At 33.3% G+C, this 24,529-nt stretch overlaps 2 protein-coding genes across 2 annotated transcripts in view; one reads left to right on the top strand and one right to left on the bottom strand.

The window, feature by feature from the left end:
* Positions 1 to 24,529, bottom strand: part of LOC127859681 (uncharacterized) — a 306,342-nt gene that overhangs the window by 175,549 nt on the left and 106,264 nt on the right. The window lies entirely within an intron of this gene.
* LOC127861194 (uncharacterized) lies at positions 9,706 to 17,828 on the top strand. The gene is made up of 4 exons (XM_052399604.1): positions 9,706 to 9,836; positions 11,058 to 11,182; positions 16,245 to 16,309; positions 17,243 to 17,828. The coding sequence occupies exons 1-4, from the start codon at positions 9,738 to 9,740 to the stop codon at positions 17,731 to 17,733; spliced, it is 780 nt and encodes a 259-aa protein (XP_052255564.1). The 5' UTR covers positions 9,706 to 9,737; the 3' UTR covers positions 17,734 to 17,828.

The raw sequence follows: 24,529 nt of genomic DNA on the forward strand, positions 1-24,529 counted from the left end.
TCGGTACCAAATCGGTCAAATGAATTGGTACCAAAATCGTACTAATGAATGGATACCAAACTGACGATTAACAGTGCATAATTACATATAAATATTCAACTTTTAATATTAAAATCATTCCATAAATAACATATAATGTGATTAATGCACATGCGACATAAAACAAAAATAAGCCATTCTTATAAAAAAAATTATATTGAAAGTGACATTCCCGTTTGGTTTGGTTAGATAATCAGATAATACTGTAGATAACATGAATACATTATTTACAGTTTTAATATTCTATTTAGATAGCGAATTAATCCTGGATGAATATCTTATTCCTGCTTCAGATATTAACTGTAGTCTGGGTTTTTGAAGATGGAGACGGAATATGCCACATACCGAGAAACAGTTGACCTACACTCTGATGGTAGGTAAAATTATATTTATTGTCCCCTACTGGTGAAGCCAGAGGTGACTTATGGTTTGCGCTTATGGTCTGTCTGTCTGTCTGTATGTTTGTCTGTCTCTCTGTCAGTCAGTCACACTTTTCTGGTTCCTGCGATAACTTTAAAAGTTCTTCATATTTTTCCATGAAACTTGAAACATGGATAGCTTGCAATATGGAGATTATGCATGTCATTTCATTATGTTCATATGTCTATGGCAACAAATATTTAAAAAAAACACAACTAGAAATGTGTTTGTCGGACAAACAGGCAGGGCAAAAACAATATGTCCCCCACTGTATTGGTGGGGACATAAAAACACTGACAACGGAGGAGACAATATTGTTTGGCAATATCTTGTTTTAATATGCATACACTGAAAACTGATTATACACTATGGCTGAATGATTGAGGTTTCGTCACTATGATATGTTAAAGGGTTGTATATATGGTGTTGATATACAAGACGATTTTGTGATTTATTCTAGTGCTATATATGCATTTTGATTATAGAATAGAGTATATGTAAAAAAAAGTACGCTTTTAATTGTCAAAGTTCATCCAACTTTTGAGCTTTGAACTAGATTTTAGTCCAAATAAGCATTGATTGCGGTAAAATGTTGAATAACTTACTTTGGTTTCAGATGACGATTTTGATCGAGTTTCATTGCTTGAAGATGAAACACAACTTGAAGATGAAACACAACTTGAAGATGAAACACAACTTGAAAATGATGGTAATGGAAGTCTGTAAATAAAAGAAAACGTCATTAAAGACTTGTGCATTGCCTTATATCTTTACTAATTAAGGTCAGTTACAATTTGTTCATATTCCATGTATTGCCGATTGTAGATAGCTTTTCTGATAATGTGCTTTATCAACACACTAAATTTTTGGATTTGAAAAATTGTCAAAGCTTTATAATTGTAAATTAGTTAATGATTTCATTACTTCTATGCTATATGGTGATTCTTTTGTACACAGATCTCAGTAACTCTGATGAAGAGGAGGATTATCAGGAACTTCTCACTAGGTCAGAGGCGAAATCAGGTACAATGAGTTCTCAGTATTATTAACTCTTTACAAACCGTATTTATCATTTATTCATCTGTAAACATGAATGGTGCTAGACAATTACTTTTAACTTTATTTACATCACATCAATTCGGAAACAGATAGCTTGAAGTAACGTTGAAATGTACTGTTTAATGCACTAAAAATTTGAATAGTACAAGACTTTTTAACAAAAAATAATGAGGAAGAGAGAGAGGAGAGACACACAGAGAGAGACAGAGAGAGAATATTTGTTGGATTTGAAGGAATATCGATTTTATGTCACGATTGATTATATAAAATAATATTTTCGCGCAGCCACTCGTGAAAATATGTATTTTTATAATCACGAGTGATTTAAAATCGATATTCCATCGAATCCAACAAATTTTCTTTTTAATTTATCTTTTTGTCACTGTTTTTTTTTACATTGTAAAAGAGTTTAACTACCCGGTAATCATTTCGCTGGATTCATGACGTCATTTCATTGAAAAACGACGTCATTTCACAGTAAAACAGTGAAAATTATCAATATTATTCACTGTTGTTTTTCACTGTTTAAAACTATTAAATAACAGTTTAATTTCACTGACTGAGATTTCTCTCTATCAACCACCGGAAAGCGTAATATAATATAAATATTAATATATATATATATATATATATAATATTCATTTAATCCTTAACACAACATGCAATGCTTATGCAGTTAACAGTTTCCAGGCCATATGTTTCTATTAATCATTTATTATGAATTGCAACACAACCATTGCTAATTACATGACATCTTAGTAAGCTAAATAAATATTATTGTGATGAAGTAGTACAATGTGTTGGATTCAATGGAATTTCGATTTTAATTCAATCGTGATCATACAATGTCTGAAATTGTTGGGGTTTTCTTTCAGAAAAGAGGGGAAGACCGGTGGGGTACCGAAAACATGAGCGGCAAGAACGGGAGACCAAAAAGGGTGAATTATAAATAAAATATTAGTAATTTCATTATTATCCATTTATGTCTTATAGTGTTATGAATTATTTATATCAACGTTTCAGACCACAAAAAAGTTACAAATTAAATAAAATGTTTGTATTTTTATTGAAATAAGCAAATTGTCCCCTACCAGTTTCACCGGAGGGGACTTATGGTTTGCGTCTGTCAGTCTTGTCAGTCTGTCTGTCCGTCAGTCCTTCACACTTTTCTGGATCCTGCGATAACTTTTAAAGTTCCTAATATTTTTTCATGAAACTTGCAACATGGATAGATGGCAATATCAGGCCGTCAACTGACTTAAGCGAAAATATTGGAAAAAAATATAGGAATTTTTACATCAAAATATAGGAGGTTTGGGTTTGTTTAGGGTTAAAATATAGCAATTTTATGGCAAAAAGTAATGTTCTAGAGATATGTAGAGAACTTCTTACTTAGTTGTTTTCCGTCAATAATCATTAAATTCATGTTTTACTTAACAAAACAGTCCCTCATCTTCCCACCAAGGCAGATATGCTGATGCAGCAACACACTGGTCATCAATGTGGGCACCTGAATTTCATCAAAGGTGTCCATATAGATATCACAATAGTGTACAACAGCACTCCTGCAAGATGGTGATGCTTTGGAAGAGGAGGGACAGCTTTTTCACACTGTAAATTAAAATATCTTAAGGCAGTATTACTTCTTTTATAGAAAGAGAGGAAATTTTCAAAACAAAATAGTGGAAAAGTAAAAAATATAGAAAAATAGAGGAAAAAAGTAAAAAATATAGGATAATAGGAAATATAGGTTTTGAAAAATGTGTGAACATTCTCCAAAATATAGGAAAATATAGGAATATAGGAATCAGTTGATGGCCTGCTATATGGAAATTTTGCACGTCAATTCATTTTGTTCCTACGTCAAAAATTGTGGTTGCTATGGAAACAAAAAAAAAATTCTGAAAATGATGGAATTTCTGACAATGGTGGAGTCGGTAGGGGACCATATTGCTTGACAATAGCCTTGTTTAAAATTTGAATTGTAACATTTTGGACATGTCCATCCTTCATTCATTACAGTGAAGAAAGACCTGCTGCCACTGGAGGTTTTACAGGCTTACTTGTGTTGTAGCCTAATGTGTTTGGCAGCAATGCCAATTGAAGTGATGCGCACGGCAAGAGACAGTGTTCAACAGCTGTCCTTGTTAGAGCGCTCACAGTGGATACTCAATTGGATTTCTACTCACACACAGTAATATGAAAATCCTTAACTGTGTTGTAATACACAGTATAACATGACAAAATATATTGCATATGAATCACATTATGACAACTGTCTTGTTACTTTTTATTATTTTATTAATGAGTAATATTTCTATTAACTTATGTGGTACTTTAAAAAACTATATAGTTATGCCAATTATTGTCATTCAAGGACATATTTTATCATATTTAATTTTATGCATGTTTATGCAACATGAAAATAAAATCATTCAAATATATTTCTTATTCAAAAGACTATTTACACACCTAAATGGAATAAGATGTGCCTGATATAATCTTGTGTATCTATGTGTTTACACCTAACAGGAATTCTCATTAACATTGGAATTTTCAGGAAACCTGAAAACAAGACAGTCTTCATAATTGAAGGCGTGAAAGTGTGCAAAAGTGCTTGGTTGAAGTGTCTGGGGATTCCACTTAGTACTTACTACGCCTTGTGGACAAAATTTACAGGTTTGATTTCATGGTTGCATATTTACAATAAAATTAAGTATCTTTTAAACCTTAATACAGCTTATTTTAAGTCCTAAATACAGGTTCTTTTAAGTTTGCTTTTTAGACAAGCCAAAAAAATGGAAAACACTTTTTCATAAGAAATGTTCATTATAATTGTGTTTCACAGATGGCACCAAATATTTGGTGGGACTTGGCAAGGTGCTTGGAGCAAAGACTGTGGAAACACAGTATGCATTGTCTTGGCTGAGCAGCTTTTCCAGTCGTTATGCTGACAAGATGCCAGATTCTAACAAGTAAGATATTGTTTTTTTTCGGCGTAGCTGTATATCCCAGCTTTTCACCTTACCTGACCTTACCACGAATGAATACACTTCATTTATTCCATTGGCTGATTTGAGTATACCACCAGAACATTGGAAACATTTCCGCGTGTTTGTAACACTGTTTTACTGTGTGTTCATCATGAAACAATTCTATCTCCAATGAAAAGGCTTGATTGATAGAACAGTTTTACACTCAACTCTTGACATCAATACAGTTTGTGCGTGCACCTTTTATTTTCAGAGGATTGCCAGCGCCAAAATGTTTGTATTTAAAGGCTATGTTCTCATATTTAGTAATTAATTACATATTCCTGTCTGTGAACTAGTATATTTTAGTTCATATACTTCGCGTGTGGCCGGTTGACTAAAATGTTTTAATTTCACTTCCATTTTTCTTTTTTTGTATCTATAGAAATATGATCAGAAATATGTAATAATGTAAAATAAAACGCAAAAACTACGTGTAACATCCCGTACTGCGTGGAATGCAGCTAAGAACTGTACAGACAAGGACATATGCTATCTTTGATTTCAGTCATAAAACTCTTTACCTTTCACCAACCACAATCACCGCCGTATATCTTTTTTTAAAGATATTTCTTGTTATTACTGTAACATATTACTCAATTATGTATATAAATATTTGTTTGAATTCTCTTTGTTATTGATATGTTTCATGTTGTGCATGACCATATCGTATCGTTCCTAGTTGTTTGTTTTAGACTTCATCTTCCCTGCTGCTTAAAAAAAAAGATGTGTACAACATGATGTGTGTGGAAGCAGAGGTGTATGGCGAACATCCGATCAGCCATACACACTTCATGCGGGTGTGGGCCAGGTACATGCCACACATCATCATTCCTAAGGTAAAGTTAAAGTAGTCGTGTGTAGTCTAAACAATTACTCAAATATCAAATAACAAATATCAGATCAAATAAGAATATAATATTTATTTTGACTTAAGCATAACAAGCTTATCGTCATATACAAATACATGAAAATCTTACAGACAACATGTTACAAGCAAAGTACACTCAATTGTTAGTGTAGGCTATAGTTAATCTTAACAAATCATGTGATAATAAACAAATTATTATTTCTTTTTTTTGAAACACGTTATACAATAAATTGATAACTTTCTAAGTGTCGTTTTCTTTCTACCATTTAGGAGTTTAATAAATTTGACCATAGTATTACTAGGTCACTTGTAATAGAATTCTGGAATAAATTTGATTCTTGCTTATAGGTATTGCAGACAGTATAAGTATGAAATGTACCTCATATTCAATATCATTACAGCTTCACATGGGGCATATTCTTTCGTTTCTGACAATATTATGATGTCTGCCAGTTTCAATAAACAAATTATGGGATGAGAGATGCATTTTGGCAATAGTCCTTCTATGTTTTTTGTTTTCAATTAAATATAAATACGGTGACCTTTCGAATATAGGTTTTAATTCTTTATATATAATATCAAAAAAACAAAAATACATCTTAAGTTTGATTTCTGTTATATTCATTTAACTTTGATTTTTTGCAATTTTACAATCTCTTTTTTATTCAGTGCACTGTTTTGCAATTGGAAAGTTGGTTTTCTTTCAAACAATTGTACATTTATTGCAGAGATCCAGATTTTCAGCATGTGATGTGTGCACAAAAATAAAGACTGAAATTGAAAAGGCAACATGCAGGGAGGATAAGAAAAAACTATTCAAATTGAGAGAATTACATTTACAACAGCAGGAGTAATAATATGTTTTTTTCTGTATTCATTTTGATACTTTCATTCTGATTTAACCATCTAATGAATTACATGACAGATTGATGAAATTGTAACTTATGCACCTGATAGGATGGCTTATAGCAGTTGAACTGTACGTCAGTCCATCTGTCCGTCCCAAAACGTTAACATTGGCCATAACTTATGCAATATTGAAGATAGCAACTTAATATTTGGTCTGCATGTGTATCTTATGGAGCTGCACATTTTGAGTGGTGAAACGTCTAGGTCATCCTTAAAGGTCAAAGGTCAAATATATGGCTTCAAAGTGGCAGGCGCAGTAGGGGGCATTGTGTTTCTTTAAAAAAAACAAATCTCTTGCTAAGTGTTTCAATTAACATGAATCAGCTTTCACAAAAATATTTACAGACCTAATGTTCATTAAGATGTATAATTGGATGATAATAAAGTATGTCTTAATAAATTGACATGAAGACTTGATAACAAAGGATAGTTTAAATATATGTTGGACTAGCATTGCAATTCTACATTAAACATTATGTTAATTTTGTTCTTTTAGCCAGGAACGCCAGAAGTACTATAAGCATGCGCAAAAGGCAAAGTTTAGCCCTGCCAGATACCTGTCTATCATTCTGGATGGGATGGATCAGGAGAAGACAAGCCTTCCACATTACCTGAAGGAAGCAAAGGGACTGTCTAACCTCTGGAAGGTGAAAGTTAATCTCATGGGTGCCATTGTCCATGGATATGGTGCCTATGGATGTTTTGACACCTTCCAGTGGGCTCATGGCAGTTCCTTTGCTATCAGTGGTAATCAAAATTCTAAATGTTATTTTAACCTCGTCCATATTCTGTTATTTTGTAACTTAAACTTCCCATAGTGCAAATCTATGTTCTAATCTCCCTCTGGCACATGTTTCTTATACACCTTTGGAACAAAATGTGTTTTACTCCGATTTCCAATCCCTGTGTAAAAAAACAAAAACATAAATAATTAAAAAAAATATAGATAGCTGCAATCGCCATATGAGTGTTCTACATTTATCCAAAACGTATAAAAAAGACATTCCAATGATGATGATCTGAATGAAAATGTGATAAGAATTTCAAGATATTTTTCTTGCATTTCAGTTCTGGTTCATACCCTTCTGCTTATGACCAGTCTCCCTCCTGTTCTCTACCTGCAACTAGACAACTGTCCAGGGCAAAATAAAAACAGGTATTTGATAGAGGTTTACAATCAGAAAATATGAGATACTCAATATGTTCATGAATCTATATATAGAAACTAGTGACCTCAAAATCAATAGGGGTCATCTGCTAGTCATGATCAATGTACCTATGAAGTTTCATGATCCTAGGCACAAGCGTTCTTGAGTTATCGTCTGACAACCACCTGGTGGACGGACAGACCGACAGACCGACCGACAGACCGACCGACAGACCGACATGAGCAAAGCAATATACCCCCTCTTCTTCGAAGGGGGGCATAATAAACAATTTTATTATATGCTTACTTATTGTCTCTGATAAAAAAGAATACAAGTTGTATCAGTAGTTATAATACAACTGCACAGAAATAAATTTAGATGTATGCTACTGGCTAGTTTACTGATTCCGTATTACCATACTAAACAGGTTACTTTTTATGATGTCACATGGAACATCGAAACAATAGTTATACACATGCCCAATAATGACCGCTTAAAATAATTCACTAATAAGGGTCTTTTGTTTAACAGATACATGCTGGGATTCCTGGCTGCCTTGGTGGAATATGGTGTTTTTCAGAAAGTCAAACTTTCATTCCTCATGGTGGGATATACACATGAGGACATTGATCAAATGTTTTCCAGGTACTCAACCATATTACAGCAAAATTTTACAATTGTAGCAGTATTCATATGAAGATAAATATTTTTTTACATAACATTTATCACTCACATTCAAAGGAGATTATCAAATACATTATAATTTCTCTTAATTTCAGATTTTCAACATGGTTGTTGACAAAGGAGGTGAGGACACTTGATGAACTCAGGGGTTTTTTTCACTAAGAAAGTGACGCCGATATTCGGCGTCTTCCCCTACCAGAATTTTTCCCCTCAAAATACAATTTCCCCACCAAAAATATCATTTTTCACCAAATTATAATATTTTCTTTCAAAGAAATGTTTATTTTTTCATTTGAGCATTCAAAGACCTATAGATAAGTCTTTGGAGCATTCGACAATTATCCAATTTGCACCATGTACAACGATCTCGCTCTCTCTCTCCAGACGAACACAAAAAATCTGGGAATCCCAGTTATTCTAAATATAGCTCTTAAATTACGTCATGTAAACTGGGCAACTAATCGTAATAATCATGTGACTATTTTACTGGATACCGGTCTTGCGCGAGAAGGGTGTTTCGTCAATTAATTACCGGAAACCAGTCGAATTTTCATCCGGGCTATGTGCAAGCCAAGATATAAACATGAAAACAGAAAAAAATGTATCACAATTGGCGTTCCTACACAAACAAAATAAAACATTCGGACTCGGAAGATACTGAACGCATTGAGGCATTTTTTAAAAAAGGGTCATCGAAAACCGTTTTAACCCAGCAGGATTCTGAGGTAATCAACATCGAACATTGTGAAAATGAAAGTAGACAATGGGCAGCTGCCGCTCCTTTCCCTTCCAATACTGTAGCAGATCAAGATCGTAAACCCATTCATCATGAAATTGAAATCACAAAATTGACATCGTCCCCCGGCCCCAGTACAGAAATATAGTTGAAAACATTTCCCATTATTAGATCTACACCTGCAACTTGTTTAAGGAACAAAAAGGACAGAGACAAGCCTCTATTGATGAGTTATAGACATTGAAATGAACAGTTTTTATTTTTTCCCCTAAAATGTCTCTTTCGCACTCTTTTTTCCCCTTTCACCCAGCGTCCAGCGTCTTCCCCTTTCTCTAAAAAAAACCCCTGGAACTAATAATTGGCTTTGAAAAATGTTACACACCTGCACCCACAGTAAGTCTTTCTATAGATGCATATGTAATTAAGTATATAATTAAGTTTTGTTGACTAAAGATACAGGTATTTAATTTCATTGTTTTGTTCCTTAGTCTATGCTAGGGGAAATATTTTTGTTTGACCTGTCTGTTTGTTTGTTGGTTTTTTTGTTTGCTTCAGACTCAAACATTGGCCATAACTTTTGCAATACTAGTACTTTGAAGCCACTTGATAGTTGACATGCAAGTGTATTAAATGAACCATACTCAGATTGACCAATACCTTCTTATTAGTACATCTTTATTTGTTCATTATCTGGTTAAAATTTCTCTTTCTGAGAGCCACAAGAATTATTCAAAGTGAAACATAAAAAACATATACCAAGCTTTCATTTTAAGATATTAAAATGGATGATTCCAGGGATCAAGCTCAGTGAGGTATACAACTTTGCTGAGTACCTCGACATGAATCCCATTTGTAACCACAGCAGGCCACATGTTTTCAAAATAATAAACCAGAATGGCAAAGCTGTGATTTACACAAAAAAGTGGTCCACCGATAAGGTAAAATCAACTAATGTAATTAAGAAACCCCTTTAATGATTAAGCTCAATTAGAAAATTTAAGAAAGCAGAAATTTATGAAATAATATTTCCTTTTGTTTTGCAAAAGCATCACATGACATTGGCTTTCATAAAAAATGTGTCATATATAGCAATTACTATTCATATTTATGTCAAAATTTAATGAAGATTACTAAACATGACTTTGCAATACACTCAGTTTGTGACTTTATCTAAAGTTCAAAGAAAATAAAATAATATAAATAATCAACATCGATATCATATTCTTTTTTCAACCACATCTACTGCCTTTTTTTGTAAATAACATTTACAGAAGATAAAATGACTTACAAACATGAAAATTGAATATAAAATTAATCTTAAAAAATCATAACATTTTTAAAAAGTTGCATGAGTAAAATACATATCCCTAATATGTATTACTTGACAGAAAGTTTCATGCAAGGTGGTTTTTACATGTATAAGTGATGATGTGATTAAAAACTTTGATTTTGTGCAACAAAAATTACTAAGTGTTCTGAAATATTAAAGGGATCTTTTCACGCTTTGGTAAATTGACAAAATTGAAAAAAGTTGTTTCAGATTCGCAAATTTTCGTTTTAGTTATGATATTTGTGAGGAAACAGTAATACTGAACATTTACCATGGTCTAATATAGCCATTATATGCATCTTTTGACGATTTTAAAACCTAAAAATTATAAAGCGTTGCAACGCGAAACGATTGAATAATTTGGAGAGTTCTGTTGTTGTCGTTAAATTTTGTGAAACTACGAAGATTGCTTATATAATGTATAAAATACTTCAAAAATATGTACTCGGCGGAATAGCTCAGTAGGCTAAAGCGTTTTTACTTCAGGACTCTGGCAGGACTCCAGGGGTCACTGGTTCGAAACCTGGTCCGGGCAATGTTCTTTTCCTTTTTTTAATTTTATTCTTGATTTTTTACTGGAGCTTTTACGATCCAATGTTTACATTTATCGATATAAAGCATTTAATGAATAAGTTAAAAAATGCCAAAATCTGTGAAAAGGCCCCTTTAACATAAATTGCAAATAGAGCTATTGTGATTGTCAACTTTTGTACTTGGTAATGCTCTATGGATTACATTTTGCCAGGAAATTTAATTTATAAACTGTACAAAGATGTATTTGTACTGAAGTCCTCATAATGAATTAAATATTTAAACATGTCTATTGCAGACTTGGAATGTATGCGAAGGAAACTTCTTGTTGAAGAGTTGCCCGTCAGGACCAGTTTCACAGATTGCCCCATCGTTGGAACGCATTGATGATAAGGTCATCAATGATATGCAGACGTTTGCTTCGTAAGTAGCGTAAGCTATGAGATGATGCCATCTAGACTGAACACTAAGGTTATTTATGTTTCCATTTTTAAAATCAATTCAACAATTAAATGTTCACCCCAGCCATATATCGTTAATTGGCTTAACACACTTCGAAAAGTATGCACTGATATATTTCATGCATTTTAATTCAAATTAGCCTCACACTTAGAGGTAATTTTATTTTTATATGTATTGGTAAACAAGATGTGTTTGTGAAAGACTATGTCCCCCATATACATACATGCCATACGTCCCGATCTCGGCGGGACAGTCCCGCTTTTGGGCCCTTTGTCCTGCCGTCCCGATATGAGACGATTTGTCCCGACATTCGTAAAAAACGATGTAAGGTCTATAGGTTCCCAATAAAATTCGCTATTTAAGCTCTGTTTCGCTAACACTTACCCCCCGCTAATCCCTTTATTGCCCCCAATTTACAATCCGATTCTACTTATCGTGTGTACCAGTGTTGTTTATGACACCTTATCAGCGATTTATCGGCTAATTATTGATTTCATCAGGCATTCACACCATGGTGGTCCTCAAGATAGTGGTCGCTTATTGCTATCGATAGTTGTATTATAATGAAATAAATGTTGAAAATGTGTTTATTTTTGTATTTGTTTGAAACCGTTTACAAAACAATTGTTTTGTAAAATTAACTCTACGTCATTAATGAGTCTTTTACATTCAATGTTTAGTTCATAAATAGCGGGATAATCCGAATGTGCAAAATACCAAAATCGCAACAAACAGTCCAATAAGTGATACCCATCCTGTCTAGTGTAATTGGGTGTAATTGTAATAAAAACAACGAGGTGCTATGCATGACAGTTTGACCCTACTCCAATTAGCTAATCAAAGCGCTGAAGGCACTGAAGATGTTCGCTATTGCATAATTTAACACGCAATTCATTTTCGAAAATCAATCGCAAGTTTGAAATGAACACACGCCATTCAACTTTATAAAGTGTGTGTCATAGCGCACGGGTCGAGTTTTGTGTGCACTTTTTATCATCCTTATTATTTCATAGAAATAACTAACACAAAATAAAAACAACATGCTTTTTGGAAGTTCTGAAAGCATAGAAAGTATGATGAAAATGGTAATGATAACTTAATATAAAGAAAATTTGCAGTCACCATATTAAAGGAATATTTTTTTCTTATATCAAATGACTATCTCACCAAGAATATAAATTCATAATGAAAGTTCCGTGTACAAAACTTTTGATTTTTGACACCATATACAAATTCAAAATATACAACAATCTTCGTATCTTGTATATGGAGGAATAAAAGTATATAAACATTGCTGTTTATGCTTTACTTATTACCCGAGCAGTTCACACGGTGTCAACAACGCTAACATAAACATAGGTATAGAGCACTCATGCGCTTTTAGGCGTAGCTGTTTCAGTTTTCATCTTAGTGACTTTTACATAACGCCAACAGACACGCATGAATATTTTCGAATATTTAATAAGCTGATTCGAGATACAACCTCTGAATTTTTGCTACATCACTGCGTATGTGCTCAATTCAAAGGATGTAGCACTGTTCAGTGTAAGGAATTCCGGACTACTCTCTGTATGCTCAAACGACACAAATTGTGGCCCTGTTACAATTACGCGTTACAATCCATCTCGCAGAATTTCACTTTCGCCTCCAAGATGAGAAAACAGTCATTAGCGAAATAGTATAGTGTCACGATAAGAGAAAATCGTTTAATTATCATACCACAATGTTTGCCGTACTTGGTCAGCACGTCTGGAAATCATTCCTTAATGTGTGGATAGGCTGTCATTATTAACAAGTTTGCTATTTTCAATTCAATTTTGTATCAAAAAGCATTGTTCTTAAATGTGGCATTTTCAATTCGCAATGAGATTTGTAATGACCCTCGTCATGTGAAAATGGGTCTTATACCATATGCGCCCATCATATAAATAGCCCACTCAGCTATCACTCCTTCTTGTAAGGAGAAACATAACATATTGAGTGATTTTAAAGCGAACAGCATCGCCTATGGCCTGACTGCGCAAAAGCACATGTTGGGTTTAACAAACGCTTTCCGAAACGCATAAGATCCATTTTCGCATGACGGCGCTATTGACGTGTGATTTAAATGTGTCGAAAGAAAACTGCGTTTAAATCAAATATAAACATACGATATATTTCGATAGTGAAGAAAGATACTCATAACAAGGCATATGAGGACACATATGAAGTGCTCTCCCGTAGTATATTTTTTATTTTTCTCACACTAATGTGTGGTTTGACAATGCTAACACACATTTCATGCGGTGAATATGCAGCTTACAAGTGAAAAACACAACACAATAGTTAAACTTTTGTTTAATTGTATTTAATTATTTAGAAAAGTAAATTGCTAACTTTATTTCAAAGTCAGCGTATACGCCGACTACATTTTTAAAAGACATTTATTGTTATAAATATATTTAATATAATATAATAGGTTGTTTTCGGTTTTAGCGATTAAAAAGCATTTTCGAGGTTGCCTATAGTATGCCTGTAGTAATTCATGAACTCATATCCAACTGTCTATGTATTGAGAACTGTGAATATAAACAAGCTTAACCTTCTACTAACCTTCTGCTATTGCATTCGTATTATTATTATAAATTGTTTGTTATATTCGGGTTAAGCAATTATGAAAAAAAAATGTGTCTATCGTATCGCTGAAGTTATTGTTGACCTATAGATAATATGGGTCTTTGATATAAATAAGCGTCAACTTTTTCCCGAATCTCTCATTTTACGACCTGTACTACGTCATTGAGTTGTATGCGAGAGCGTAACCTATTGCGTTGTTATAACCCGTAAACTTTCCTTTGTTTATCGACAGACGCATCTATTAATAGCCTCATATATCATGAATGCCAAAACAACCGGGAAAAAGAACCACGTGACCAAATAGGATGCAAAACGCAAATACCATGCGACTACGACTTTTATTATGTAAGAAAGCTCCGCAATTCCTTTGAAGTCGGAGCCTTGTGATTGCTATTACCTAAATAATTGACCTCTAACTGAAGTAAGCAAAGGAAACGCAGCACCTAATTGACCCATTCCTTCTATGTGCGAAGGCAGATTGAATTTTACTAATGTATGGTTTGCCTATTATAACACACATTATAATGCGGTAAATATGCGACTAACAAGTAAAAAACACTATAATTAAACTTTTGTTTTGAATTAAGTTATTTAGAAAACAAAATTCCAAACCTTATTTCAAAACAGCAAGATTACATTTTTTAGAGAATATTATTGTTATATTTAAATGTTTTTTTTTAACAGTTTCAGCGATAATGAAACATTTTTTATGTTGTCTATAGTATTCCTGTAATAATTGTTGAACTCGTGGTCAACGTATTATTAATTGAGACCTGTGAATATAAACAAGCGTAACCTTATACTACTGCGTTATTCTCACACGGACTCCCCTTTGTTTATCGCCAGCCTCAGATTTATGAATGAGCTGAGCGAAAATACTACGTCACGCACACGCAGCAGAAAGTGGACTATTTTAATCATTCATAAACAATCTCCTCCGCGACACGTACAATACGATCATTGTTTATTGATTCTTTTCTATAAAACACCGTTCGAAAATATTGAATGTAACACGATATTAATATAATGTTGCCATTTGTGAATACACATAATTGGAGAACTCAAACCTCTTGCATAAATTATACAACTCTTTCTTGCGCGGATACGCAAGCGGGTATTGGGTTAATCATACCTAGTCGTATCGACCTGAATTTCACACTTAGCACTTTAGACGGGCGCTAAAGCGCCCATCTAAAAACCACGAGGTGCTATGCATGACAGTTTGACCCTACTCCAATTTAGCCCCGACAATTAACAAGTAACAAACTGCGCATGGATACATGCTTAAAAAAACATCGCAACAAACAGTAAAAGTGGTACCCATCTTGTCTTGTGTTATTGTAATAAAAACAACGTGTTGTTATTCATGACAGTTTGACACTACCCCAATACAGCGCCTGACAATTCACAATTCAGTTTAATCTGTGTATATAAGAAGAAAACAAAATATGATTATTAACATTAGAGAAAAATAATTCGAGTAAAGCATCCATAGACTTCTTTTGTCCGGTGTAATAACGGTTGAGGCGTTGTTGAGAGTTTAAATGAACACAAAGACGGTTTGCTTCCACCAAAAACCTACCTCTGAAATGTGTACGGCCGAGCATTCCGTGTGTAACTGATGTAACTGTTCGGTAGATAGTTTACTGTAACCCGTACTTTCAGTGTTCTGGATAGCCTCCCCTGCGTTAATGTTTGCCATTGAAATTAATATAATGAGTATTGTAGTCATAATGTTCTAGATTTTGTACTCTAAAAAGATGGATATTATCCTCGTTTTTTTTTCTATATTCTTATTTTATAGAACTGTTATTGTTATGTTTTAGATTCCATGATTCATATCAGATGTTTTATGTCTTGAATAAAAGTATCAAGAATATTTGTTAGTACCATACTGACTACAGTAAAGGTGGAATGATAAATCGTTTTAGGTGTCCCGCTTTTGGGTCAAATGTCCCGACATCTTTTTATGGAATGTCCCGCTTTGGACCTAAAAAAATATGGCATGTATGCCCATATATATTTGACCTTTGACCTTGAACGATGACCTTTAACTTTCACCACTCAAATTGTGAAGCTTCATGAGGTACACTTGCATGCCAAATATCAAGTCGCTATCTTTAATATTACAAAAGTTATGGCCAATGTTAGATTTTGAAGCAAACAAACAAACCAACAAACAAACAAACAAAAACAAACAGACAGGGCAAAAACAATATGACCCCAAATATTTGAAAATGCTAGCTTAAGATTTAATTTATATGGTATATTTCACATTGGAGTTCATTGATTAACATCCAAATTGTGTGTGCATGTCTTTGGTAAAAGCGACCACATTCTTGGTGATATAATGGTATTAAAAATCTCGAAATATAACATATTGACCAATGATGTTTATATATTGCAGTTTCTACAAGGACAATGCCATGGCCAACTACTGGGACAAATATTTCAATGAACTTAAGGAAATAGGTAACTATTTTGTAGACATTTTAAGTTTAAAAAACATACAAGCTCTATTTCCAACAACACAAATATTAAGACAGAGATGTACAGAATGTTATATGAGTATCACATATTTTTTATGCTTTCTGGTGGATTATTGGGAAATATCAGTTAAAACTATTTTAAAAGTTAAAAAAAGGGGGAAAAGCTTTAAATAAAAAGAAAATTTGTTGGATTCGGTGGAATATCTTCATGTATATTAATTCACACATGATCATAGAAAACATAGATTTTTACTCAAACTCGTAAAAAATTACTTTCTATGATCACTCAAATCCAACAAATATCCTCTATTTATTTTATGCTTTGCAGAGGTTTATAGAGTATAAATATCAGTGAAACAGAATTGATATTTAACTGTTTAAAACAGTGAAAAATAACAGTGAAATATATTGATTATGTATCACTGTTTTACTGTAAAATTAAGTCATATTTTAAGGAAATGACGTCATTATTCCTCTGAAATTCTCCAGGTAAACTATTTTATGTAAATAAACGGTAAAAAAAGCATAAAATAAAATAAAAAGAAAATTTGTTGGATACAGAAGAAAATCAATCTAAATTGAGTGATCACAGAAAATGCATGTTTTCTATTATCACTAGTATCCAACTAATATTCTGACCTACCCGGTATACTTATTCTAGCTATCCTAATATTTTCAAGTCATTTTTGCACAAAAAAATATAAAACATTCTTTCATATTTAAAAACACTACATTCTAGGAGCAGGAAAACAAATCTGGCTAATTGCACAATTGAGCCTGAGGTATATATTACTAAGATGCTGAATCTACGAAAATTGACATACCAGTACATGATTGCATAAAGCTACTGGTTAATTAACACCACGTTGATCACTCATCATTGCAAAATAAGTATTTATGCATGTTCTTCCTTCAGAGGACAGTTGGATGGATGAGCCAGTGCACATCCTTGATCTGCTTATGCAGAAAAGGAGGCAAGAGGACACAGCAGCCTCAGATGACTTATCAGACTTGCTGGGAATCGCAAAAATAGACGATCCCATCCCTCCTGTAATAATAGGCAACAAGAAGGCTGCTGCTGCCTCTGCTGCTCCAGCGAAAGAAACGATCAAAGAAGGCTTCTTTGTTTTACTTGACTGGGCGAAATATGCAGATGAGTGGCCCCAGCTTGCCAAAGTCATTAATATTGTATCGCCTGCAGAGGTTGAAATTCACTGGTACAAGGGGGCAAAAACAACAGCCTGGACTCCTGCAAGTAGGAGAATGAAAGGCTGCAAAGGTGGTAAGACTGAACCCTTTGTTGAAACTGTGAACACCAATGTCATCTGGTGCAGAGGGTTCAGTCTTACCCCTTCTGGGCACTTGCCCAAACACATTAAGGATCAGGTAGATGTTTATTTTGACTAGAGCATCTACAAACACTTAATCACACTTCTTATTAAGAAATACAATTTTCTATGATGATTTCTTGTCGAATAACCCACAGCACGAGCGATTTGATAACATGCATCTATACTCCTTACTTCAACAACAAACACTCATAGAAAAATATTAATTAGATTCTAACATGATTCAGATTGATTGGTTCAAGCTTTTGGACATAAACTATAGTTTTCAATACTTTGCCCTTCTAAGTACAAAGTTCACTTTTTAGTGACGTCATTGAATTGTACTAACATATGAAGTTGTTTTCATTCATAAATATTTTGCTCATGACTTAACTTTAATTCTGAACAAACATCGTAGAAACTAAATGACGTCATGTTTATTGATGCTACTGACAAGCTGATATGCTCTTAATGTTTTTTAATTACCGTAAATTTGCGGCCATAAGTCGACCTAAAAACGCTCCCAAAATTGACTTTAAAAGTCAACTCGACTTATGGATGAGGTACTAAATAAAAATTAAAAAAAAACATATTTCTGTGCCGTTTTTTTTTTTAAGTAATAAATCTCCGAAGCGGAGGAATGATGACTGTTTACGGTAAGGCCGACTCGTCTTTTACTTAAATGTCCGCCGATAACAAAATACTGCATGTTTACATTGGTTTTTAATTCATTAATCTTCGTAATAAGTCTAAATAAAACATGTAAAAATAACTTCGAAAATATTAAACATTTGTGACGTACGGTAAAGTGGCGAAATTTATACATATTAATTTGTCTATTGATACATCGTCCGTTATCTGCTAAGAACAGTAGAAAATCGACTGCTGACTCTTGTACCCATTTAAAGTTAATCCGTGTAAATACAAACTGTCAACAGGTGCAGGTGTCTTTATGCCACCAATTATCGCTTCTCGGCCTTTTGACTAAGATCAAAGTGTAAAGTGTAGTGTTGGCATCCTTTTGATCATTTGTCTTTATTGCGTCACGCCTAAAATAGTTATCCGTTAATGATATGCACAACGGTTCTGCTACAAACTACTTCTGACCAATCAAAAATAATTACTCTATTGTTGGATACGCCTTTAACCAATCGCTATTGTTCAACTTCACATGGTATATTTTTTGATTGGATGAAGGTGTGGTTTCCTTGATTTATTCACAACTGTCCCACAATTTATGCATAATCATTTCGTAAATAAATAGATCTTATCTGAGTGAAGAATTGATTATAATAATATTACGCACTCGCCCTGGATTATTAAAAAGTGTAATTGGACATATTAAATACACAATTACTTTCGATAAGCTGCTTAGTATTATTAGATAAGACGTTTTTCCAGAATGCAGAAAATATTCCTCGGGTATCTCGTGATTTACGAATATGTATATAACAGTCGAATAGCGAGCGATGCGAGTGTTGGTAAATTCACGTGTTTCATGCATAATGGCGAAAGCGTTTTTGATTATTTGAGAGCAAGTTACCATTATTTTGACCATATAATGAATTTCTGCGTTCAGGATTTTAACGAATTTTCACATCAATAGCACTAACATTTGAATACAAAAATATCTGCTCATAATATAAACGCTGAAAGTTATTACGTTAAATGGGAAATTAATTTTGATTTGTGAAATATATATTAAGTTCGAAATAATCAATGATATGTTATTATGATTTTGAACAATAAAATATATTTTTGTGATAATAAATAATTGAAACGTTGAATGTTTCGTTTTAAATATATTCTTATTATTAATATCCCAAAAAATGTCAACTGCCAGTGCAAAAGCCCTCAGAACCATGACTAAAACGTCACTTAAACATGTCTGTGATATTGAGGAAATTTACCCCCGACTTATGGCAGAGTCAAGGCAAAAAACCAAGTTTTTCTAGCCACATTATACCCCTCGACTTATGGCCGAGGTAGACTTATGGCCGTGAATGTACGGTACGTTTCATAACAAATAAAAAATAGGATAAACTTTCTTTTTTTCTTTTTAAGGCAATGGCAAACAGCAAGTTTGTTTTACTTAAAATGTTTATTTTTATTTAAACAAACATTATTTACATCCTCAATAAGTATGCATATGTCGAGGCCTTCCTACTCCACACCTTACAAACATAATGTGTTAATAGCAATTAAATACATAATTATTGCAGAATAACCCACACTTGATTTCCGTATATAGAAAACAAGTGGCGTGAAAAAATGCAAAACATAGAAACATTTTTTTGTGGCAATTGGTCATTCGCCTTAAATTAATAAGAGTATCATCTGAAAACATGGATTTCTGTTTTCATAATGATAATTGATTACCGTGGTCACGGACTCTAGATTACACGGATATGAAACGGGACCGTTAGGCCAAATATCTTGTTGTGTCTAAGTCACGTGACCGTGTCGTATCTGTCGATCTTTTATCGAAGCGCCGATGTTATACATTTGATGTACCCACTCACGTATTTTGTTAAATTATAGTTTCATTTCAAGGCCGATTTTGACAAATTATATATCATTAGAAAGCTTACGTAATGTAGTTTTCAGATATATAAATATATATTAAGTTTTTCTTCTGATTTTGGCAGCCCGGCAAGTTATAACTTTAACTTTTGCAAATAACATACCGTTTTGGAGTTTTAGAATCTAGATTTACGGTTGACATGTTCGTACTTTATACCGATTTGTAGCGTTTATATTTGGAGTTCAGTTTTAAAAATAACATCTTGCTTAGGAGAATAGAATTCTGTATACGATAGAAAAAAAAATTGTTTAAAAACGAAAGTAATTAAGGAATGAAGGCGGGAAAATGTAGCGCGCGTTCCTAACGCACTGAACTGATGCTACGGTCTTGGCGATTATGCTTTTGTTTAGATACCGGCCAATGAATTTCCTTTGCCATGATTATTATATTTTTTATGAAATATATTGAAATATTTTGTTCTAGAGACTTATCCATAAAGCTAAGTATTAATGAAGCTTAATAAATTTACGATTTCAGCTCTTGATTATAACACAGAAAGGGTGTTAATTTTATGATGAAACAGCGTATACAAATGTAAAGCGGACCCTCTTGATATTTTTCGGCTTTGCATACTTCAAATATAATGGGTGTCAAAACATTTATCGTTTGTTGTTTATTATCAAAAAGGTAATTATGTAAAATTATATGAAAGGTTATTAACCATAAATTATCAATTAATTAAAATTATTTAAAGATTCTTGAAAATCACTGTCAACTGTCTATGCATGTATATTGAAATATCTTTATAAGTTAACAGAGTTATAAATATATAGAATTCTAAATTAAAACTTTGTATTATTTGTATTCTTCGGAAAGATTATTTAACCCCGTTGTGGTCAAATGAGAATGCTGTTTTTAATTATGTTGTTCCGTACACTACCATACACTCTTTATAGGACTACGAAATGACGGAGTTTTTTTACCGGTACCCGCTAAATACGTTAAATGTTAAGTATTAGATTTTTTAAATGTTTAAAATGTACATGTATAGGTATTAAGCACTTATAATTATTGTGATTTAGCTGGCTGACATCTTTACAGTATTTAGTTTATGGCAATCTGTATGGGCAGATGACTATAAATGTTTTCAATACGCTACATATCTTATAAACGCAAAATTGAGTATTTGGCGTTACATTACTCCAAGAAATGACCACTAATACCACGAGAAGACATGGAGGTATCATAAAAAGTGTAATCTGACCAGACATTGCCACCTGTGGTTAGGGACCAATATACAAGTATAGGTCCCTGCTATGGCGTAAGACACCATAGTGTTATTTAGTATTGGTCGGCACAGTATCTGATCATAACGAGATAATTGGTTTGTGCTGAACACAGGGGCTATAAAACCACAGATCTATCAATAAACAAGATTATTATTAAATAAGTCCTCCGCGAGGGACGTTAAACGGGGGTGCAGTGTATCGGTGCTGTACACCGGGCACTTAAAAGAACCAGGGGCGCCTCTGGAATCGGGGCGCCCTCTGTATCCCGCTCGAACCCCCACTAACACCTCTTGGGGCGGAGAGCACAAAAACCACACACAAACTATAAAGAATTAACATTAATGCCAATAAGGATAATGATAATCTAGAGATAATAGGAATACTGCAAAAACCATTTTGATAAAAGGCAAACCACTACATAATCCATTAAAAAAAAAAAAAAAAAAAAAAAAAAAAGCATCTAGTCACATTAAGGTCTCATTGGCCATCGTGCTATGATGTATAATATGACCTTATTTTCTCCTCTGAAGGGTCACAGGGGCAGGTCGATACATCTGTAGTCAAGAAGACGCTGGACGACCTGTAAATAAATCTCAAATACACCACTAAACAAGATTATTGAGATATCTTTTTTTGAACACCGCGATAAAAATGCTCAAACCATGGACTCTAGATTACACGGATAAGAAACATGGCAACATTCTCAGAATCATCACTGCTATATGTGTAATCACCTAACAATTCGTCTAAAAATAATTTATATATTTGAGTTGAAGACAATGTACTATTGTTTAAGTCTGAATAAACTATCTGTCTGCCTGTCTTAATCCAAGCCGTCATCGTCCCGGTGAAAAAAAATCTGATTTTCAATAGTTGGACATGATGCCATGATGTCAAAATACGAAATGACCCGCGTAACACGGACCGATATTTTCAAGAATCTTTAATAAATTGATAATTTAAGGTAAATAACATTTCAAATAATTATACATAATTACCTTGTTGATAATAAACAGCAAACGATGAATGTTTTTGACACCCATTTTATTTCAAGTATGCATGCAAAGCCGAATAATATCGAGAGGGTCCGCTATATACGCTGTTTCATCATAAATTTTACACCCTTTCTGTGTTATAAACAAGAGCTGAAATCGTTAATTTATTAAGATTCATTTATAATAAGCTTTATTGATATGTTTCGTGAACAAAATACTACAATATATTCCATAAAAAATATAATAAGATGGCAAAAGAAATTCAATGGCCGGTTTCTAAACAAAAGCATAATCGCCAAGACCGTAGCATCAGTTCAGTGCGTTAGGAACGCGCGCTACATTTTCCCGCCTTCATTCCTTAATTACTTTCGTTTTTAAACAAATTTTTTTTCTATTGTATACAGAATTCTATTCTCCTAAGCAAGATGTAATTTTTAAAACTGAACTCCAAATATAAACGCTACAAATTGGTATTAAGTTCGAACATGTCAACCGTAAATCTAGATTCTAAAACTCCAAAACGGAATGATATTTGCAAAAGTTAAAGTTATAACTCGCCGGGCTGTCGAAATCAGAAGAAAAACTTAATATATATTGATATATCTGTTTACTACGTAACGTAAGCTTTCTAATGATATATAATTTGTCAAAATCGGCCGAGAAATGAAACTATAATTTAACAAAAGACGTGAGTGGGTACATCAAAATGTATAACCTCGGAGCTTTGCTGTGCGCTAATCGTAAAAGATCGATAGCCACAACACGTTAAAACGCGCGGTGGTAAAACATAAAATGTGTATTTATTGTGTTTAACTCGCTATAAATCCATTAATAACAACGGGAATATAATAAAAGTTATATTTTTTTGAAAGAGGAATTAATAAGCAACAAGATAACGTATAAACCAATAAAATCGGATGAATAGTTTTTGCATAAGATTGAATTTACTACAGTAAGGGTCAAATACTCGATTCATCTCCTGTCAATATACACTCCGTGCCGTGGTATGCAAGGTTAATAATTGTATGCCTTAACTGGTTAATGAAATTCACTAGCAAAGAAAATTCCTCAATCTTTTAAAGAAAACACTTTGTGTCAAACTTGGATTTATGATAATAGTTTATTTGTTTCACACCAACAAGAGCATAAGAGCAGAGGAAATAAAAGTAATGATAGAAGTGTGATTAAGTGTGTGCATTTCAACCTCTGCATGTGGTGGCAGTGGTGTAGTGGTTATGGTGTCTGTCTTGCATGATAAATAGGGTATATTATGTGAGTGTCCAATAGAGATCAAGTTTATCGTGCAAGCTTCAAGCCAAGCGTTATAATCTTGATCTCTATCCGACCCTCACATAATATTATATTTATCCGATTAATTTGTGGTCGTTTATCGCCCTAAAATCAAAGCAATAGCATTGCTTTCCCAATATTTGCAATGAGCTATTTGTTTACTTTAAACATCATCATTTGTTATGACATCACGTTGTATCATACAGTGTTTTAAAAGTAGAGATCGCAAAAAATCATGCTCAACAAATATCAATAGTTTAGAGCTCAAGTTTATAGTATCAGTAGTTATTCTATCGGTTTTTATGTAGAAATAGGATAAACTTTGTGAAGGTGTGGTCGATCCTACTTCATACCTTACAAACAAGTAGTAATTGAATTCAGAAACTGTTGTGTTTGTATACAGCTACATGGTTTGCAAGTTTATAAACAGAATGCAAGTTTATAAGAAGTGTACAATGTATGCATGTGTACTTAGTAAATCTTTGTAAAAGCACAGAAAATACAAGTACAACATGTAGTAACTATACTTTCTATATAAGACAGGGATCTTAATTATAGTAACATAATATGGAGATTTGTAATACAATCACTGTTTTCTCGTGTAAATGGTAAATACAGATTTGAAAAGAAAATGTGATACCAACACCACAGTGTATAGTTCAAATATTCATTTCAGTGCACATCAATTTAACACAATGACATTTTTTCGTTATGGGTCCATAGCATAAATAATGCAACAACTGACCAATTTGGAAATTCCGAGTCTAGGGAAATGGT

The sequence above is a fragment of the Dreissena polymorpha genome, chromosome 15 (assembly GCF_020536995.1).
Source record: "Dreissena polymorpha isolate Duluth1 chromosome 15, UMN_Dpol_1.0, whole genome shotgun sequence".
NCBI classification, from domain to species: Eukaryota; Metazoa; Mollusca; class Bivalvia; order Myida; family Dreissenidae; genus Dreissena; species Dreissena polymorpha.